The 6000-nt window shown below is 34.5% G+C and overlaps 1 protein-coding gene across 1 annotated transcript; it reads right to left on the reverse strand.

Annotated features, from left to right (window-relative positions):
- Positions 1 to 765: 765 nt before the first annotated feature.
- LOC138702229 (micronuclear linker histone polyprotein-like) lies at positions 766 to 5573 on the reverse strand. Its single transcript, XM_069829818.1, has 2 exons — positions 5225 to 5573; positions 766 to 1979 (listed from the first exon to the last, which is right to left on the reverse strand). Exons 1-2 carry the CDS (start codon positions 5302 to 5304, stop codon positions 926 to 928), a joined length of 1134 nt encoding a protein of 377 aa, XP_069685919.1. The 5' UTR covers positions 5305 to 5573; the 3' UTR covers positions 766 to 925.
- Positions 5574 to 6000: the final 427 nt, after the last annotated feature.

Below are 6000 nucleotides of genomic sequence, written 5' to 3' on the forward strand. Positions count from 1 at the left end.
TAATCACAGAAACATGAGAAAATCATTTCATGTCAAACGACCTATATTTACAGTACCGGATATCTTTGTTTCCACTACATACAGAAGCGAAATACAACCGGTGCCAACTTAGAATTTTGAATATTATACGAAATTACCGAAATTAAAAAAATGCCAATGATTTCCGGATGTACTTGAGATCGATTTAATACCACTTAAAATTGCATAGTGATCTTGACCTGGAAGAAGCACATGAAATTCCATAAGAAACCCTGCCTTTGTTGCATTTCATTAATTATGTACTATTTTGTCGTTTCACATTAGAAACTGTGCCATATGGACTTAGGTCTTTGTGAACACTTTTACATGGCCGTTCTTCCCTTTCTGAGAACATTTTCTCGCATGCGCGTTTTAGAATAGTGAACATTTACGTATATGGACGTATTAAAAGGTGGAGAATTTTCATTGCGGACATTTTATACATGTATACGTTACTAAATCGTCACTTTTCCGAAATACTGTTGTAACTCGAGAAAAGCAAAAATTGACATTTTCATGTGAATTGGTCCAAAAAAAATGTATGTAGAATAGTGCTGTATATCAGAAGTTATACCAATTGTCACTACGTGGCAGATACATCGCTATTAATGGGAAGCAAATGATGATGAGAGAAAATTAAAACACGCTTTCCTGTACAAAACAGGTTTTTTGCTTTGCAAGAATATTCCGGAAAAGCGATGAAATGTTGAACTTTTTTTGTAAAGTGGACATTTTTATCATGGACATTGTCTCTGATAATTTATTATGAGAACGATGATTAACATCTTTAAGTGCTTACTTAACAATTTAAAGTGAAAATAATCACAATAACAAGTTTTCTTATGATTGTTTCGTTTATGAAAATTGGTAAATATTTAGATTTTGAGAATTCAAAATATTTAAGCAACTACTCTTCAGTAGGCTGTTCCTCATCAGGGACAGTTGCGGGAGGTTCTTCACTATGTTCTTCCTCCTCTGGAATATCTTCAGGGTATTCTGTGGATTCTTGGGCCTCTGAAGGAAATTCTTCAGGACTTTGGTCCGACAAAACTTCTTCATTAATCACTTCAGATGGAGGTTCTTGTTCAGAAGGTTCTTCCTGTTCAGGAGACCCCGCTCGAGCAGAACTGGAACGAACCTTTGAAAGCGATCGTTCTTTCAGTACAGAACCTGAACGGACTTTTGAAGCTGACTTTATTCTTCTGGCAGATCCAGATGATAGTAGCGAACCAGATTTAATTCTTTGCGCTGACCCTATCCCTTTAATAGAGGCTGAAGAACGTATTCTATGTTCTTCAGTCTCTGAAGCTACCAGTTTGACATTAGATATGTTTTTCCTTTTAGTAATACCGGAAGATGACTTAAGTGAAGAAGCTTTCTTTTCGTCAGGTCCTTGGTGAATATCTTCCAAAGAACCCTGCTTCTCAACAGATTCTTTTGTGGTTAATGAAGCTATCTTTTTAGCTGGTGATTCGGACGTAGGTGACTGTGGGGATTGTGGTGATTTCTTGCCTAATGTTGACGATTGTCTTCTACTCAGAGGTTTCTCTTCGCCAGATGCTAGTTGAATATCTTTCAAAGAACCCTGCGCCTCTAAAGGTTCTGTTGTGGTTAGTGAAGCCATCTTTTTAGCTGGTGATTCGGGCGCAGGTGACGCTGATTTCTTGCGTAGTGTTGACGATCGTCTCTTACTCAGAGACCCAGAGGTTTGTGATAGTTCCTTTTGAAGCAACTCTACGTCTGAGGATGATAATGTTTTTGAAGGTATTTTGTCCTTCACCTCCTCAGGAAGAGTTCTTGTGCGGTACATTTGGCCATCTGTGCCACGTATTGTGCCTTCTGTTAGTTGGATAGCTTCTGGTCCCCATTGTGTCAAGAAGTGACCCATTCTAGTTACTCGTTGGTGAGGTGTTGTGGTTGTATGGCTACCTCCACAATAACGGTTGCACAGGTGATCTAAACTAAAAACAGTAGAAAACCAGTCAGGATACTGTTCTTCAAATAGAAAAAAGCATAGATATCATTATTTCTAGTTGTTTGCCTGTCTTTATGCTGTCTGCCTGCCTGTTTGCCTGCCTGTCTCCGTTCGTCTGTCCATCTACCTATTTTTTCTCTCTCTGTCCGTTCATCTGTCGATCTGTCCATGGGTCCATACGTACATACATAAACATATACATAGATACATACATACATACAAACAATTTATAAATTTGTTATTCTTCGTTCTTACATCCCTACAAATATTCTGCGATTAGATTATTTAGGTTTAGTTCAATCTGTCATCCAGTATGATATAATCGGATGGGGAGAGCAACAAAATTTACATTTTCTCCGCTCATATTGCTTCAAAAGCGGACAATTAAAATGTTGCTTAAAGAAGTCAATTGATTATCCAACAGATATGATTTATTTCGATTTTAATGTTTTCCAAATTGAACAAATACATAAATATACATTATTAAAATATTATAATAAAAATCGTCTGAAATATAAAGAAACGAACAACTGGAAGAAATTCGACACATCCTTTAGCTGAACCTGTTACACAACCATTGTAATAAATCATAGCAAGAGTCACGGTCCAAGGTTATACAACTATATTTTGGTAATAAATCCTGACCTAGATTATTTTCAGTTTAATAAATTTAAGAAAGAAGTTAAGCAAATTATTTAGTATTCATGTTCTCTTTTTCTTCTTATTCTTTTTCTTAATTTCAATGTACTATTTATTAATTCGAACTTGTATTCTGTTCTTGATTTGATTATCTATTTTTATCTTCGTAATTATCCGTGTTTTGTAATAATTGTATTGGTTTTGTAATTTTATTCAGTCTTTGTTATGCTCTTCAGTACAAAATAGTTATTTATAGGAACCGCCCCCGAAAACGAGCTTGCTCAAACGGGTGTGGGCTACATCAATAATTACAACTTATTTTGTATTTTATGTAACAATAAATAAATAAATACATACATACATACATACATACATACATACATACATACATAATACATACACGCATACACGTACATACATACATACATACATACATAATACAAACACGCATACACGTACATACATACATACATACATACATACATACATACATACATACATACATACATCTTTTAGTCTTATCATTGCCCGTATATTGGTCGAGTTCTCCATCCTGTGTTTGTCTATCTCCCTACTTGTTAACTGGCTGACAGATTGAATGCCCGCGAATTCCCCATAATAACTCTCATTCGCGTGAAGCTGTTTTCTTTATGAATATAGGTAGGCCTATAGATTCATAGGCGCCGACTTGGGGGGAAGGCACTTTCTGCCTCCTCAACTTCATAGGCACGAGCATCGCCTCCCATTAAAATTATTAGAGGGACCTCATGTTAAAGAGAACTATTCCTCATGTTAAAAAAATAATTAATTTGTTTGAAAGATGAAATAGATTTTAAGTAACTATGATACAGCCAAAAATAGTGGAACATGTGGTATACAACCCGCTCGTTTGCTGTGTAATAAGCGGTGTATGAATTCGAAGTCCTGTAATCATAATACGGGAAAATGTAACTTTAAAAATTGAAAGTTAAAAAGTGAATAAGAATTCAAAGTCCTGTAATCATAATACGGGAAAATTTAACTTTAAAAATTGAAAGTTAAAAAGTGAATATGAATTGAGTCCTGTAATTACTACATTGTAATCCATGACCACACGCATTTGAAGACGCCAAATTATTTTATCTTATTGAACATTTTAACCACCAGCACATTGTTCATCATTTTTACTGCTGTGTACTTGGTTATTTTAGATTTTGTTGTCACCTTATATGTTTGTATTGGTTACAATTTTAACTTTGTTTGTCAAGACATATACTCTAATGATTGCATACATACCAGAGATACAGGGACATCGCTTTATTTTTACTAACATTTTTAACATTAACCTGGCTATACTCGGAAACACTGTTACCCCCCTTCCATTACAGGAGTTTGGAGTTGCTAGTGCAATATGTAAACAAATCATTGTACTAGCTATAGGAGGAGAGAAAAGTAGTGTATCCATTTATGTTACAGGGAAATATAGTGTTACGATTTTCAGCTTGGTCATTACTTTACAGTATTTTATCAAAAAACAGTAGAATAGTAACAATTTTTTTTCACAAACTCAAGTCTTCAGGCGGTTATATATATTATGTAATGTCTACTTTATTCAGCATATTACTAACCTAATTTATTCCTGAGAATTTTTTGTGAGCACTTCCGTAAGAAACCCCAATTTCTACAGCTAACTTCTTGACCGACTTATTAGGAGTTCGCTGCATCCTTTCTCTAGCATCTTCTACAGCATCTTCTGTTACCTTTGTTGGCCATCTTACACTTTTCTTCCTTTCTGTACACTTTGTTGCTCTAAATTTATCTACCAGATTAATGACATTTCAACGAAAATATTCCATAATAATATAATGAGGAAATTGTGAAGAAAAAAAAAAAAAAAAAAAGAAAAACTGTTGTTCACATTCGGTTATATTGTAATTCCAGTTTCCGTCATCGTCCTTCATACTTACAAATAGTAAAACAAAACTCTTGTTTAAATAATGTTGTTAAGTATTGTACCATATTATAGGGTATCGTACTCTCGGTAACTCTAATCTTCACTTGTGCTCAGTCCACACAGATAAATTTAGTTATGCTACACACCATACTTGTGTGAAAATAAACTTCAATAATATAAGCTCTTTATTCTATAGAAAATGCAACATATTTCCGAAACACACTGTACTCTGTACTGTTTATTTCACTGCTAGCAACAGCGGCTGTAAGTTTGTGTGACTGACGTTAGTAAGGACATTAGTGAAAGGGGTGGGAGTCAAGTACATTTAGAAACGCAGGTACAATAAAAATTGAAGTAAAAATAAAATGATGTCCCTGTATAAGTGTTCATCTTGTGTTTCCGTCGCTGTGAGACCTGAAGATGCCATACTTATGGCGAAAACGTTCGTCTTTCACTATGTATTATCTTATGTCATAATTTAATGACTTGAATGATTGTTCTTGATAAGTAACTTTGACGGTAATAAACCCATATATATTTAAAATTGTATTAATTATACTTATCGGACTCAACATGCCTTTGAAAAAGGAAAAAGCACAAACTTAATGTATCACTTAACTCATATTCTATCTTTTCTATTGCTTCCTATTTGGACTTACCTTCTGGAATCCGGACAAACACCCTCCTTGCCTTTCATTTTCCGAGCTTTCTCTCGTTCAACCTCTTCCAAGTAAAGCATATTTTTCCCATGAGGTCTAAGAAAGAGAAGTTATACTTCAAACTTTATCCACGTCAACTGTGCCTTCAATATTATACAGCAGTGACCATTAACTATGTTTAAAATTAAGCATAAATGTAACATAGAAGTCTGCGGTCAGGTTACCAAATGGGATCATTCACAATGATTTATGTAAACACGGACATTAGCACTACCGTTAGACATTACGATGAAAGTTTGCAAACTCCAAACTTTCATGTTAATGTTTACGTGATTTGAAGACAGTACACAATCGCAGAGTACTGAAATATACAACAGAATATGATGAAATGACATCGTTGTTATATTTCCGCAGTTACCAAGTATCTTTGCGGTTATGTGCATGTTTCCGTCGTGAAGGATGGTATGACTTTTTGATTTTACGGTGACGTTTACATTCTTAAGTTAAAGTTTGCGTTATGTTTAATTTTCATTGTGAATGGGCCTTTACACTTCAGGAAAGTTACAAGTTCACTTTTTTTTGTCATCTCCCAATAAAGTTACCTTAGTGTGTTTTAGTAATGCGAAGTGTTACAAAATGACGTGTTCATATGCAGCTTAGAAAATTCGTAAAAATGATATGTCAAATTTTGATGTTCAAGATTATCGTAGAAGGTTAGCCAAATTGAGCATATTAAAAGCATTAGTGAATAAAATGACTTGACACATTTCAATTTC

The sequence above is a fragment of the Periplaneta americana genome, chromosome 6, assembly GCF_040183065.1.
Source record: "Periplaneta americana isolate PAMFEO1 chromosome 6, P.americana_PAMFEO1_priV1, whole genome shotgun sequence".
Classification (NCBI taxonomy): Eukaryota; Metazoa; Arthropoda; class Insecta; order Blattodea; family Blattidae; genus Periplaneta; species Periplaneta americana.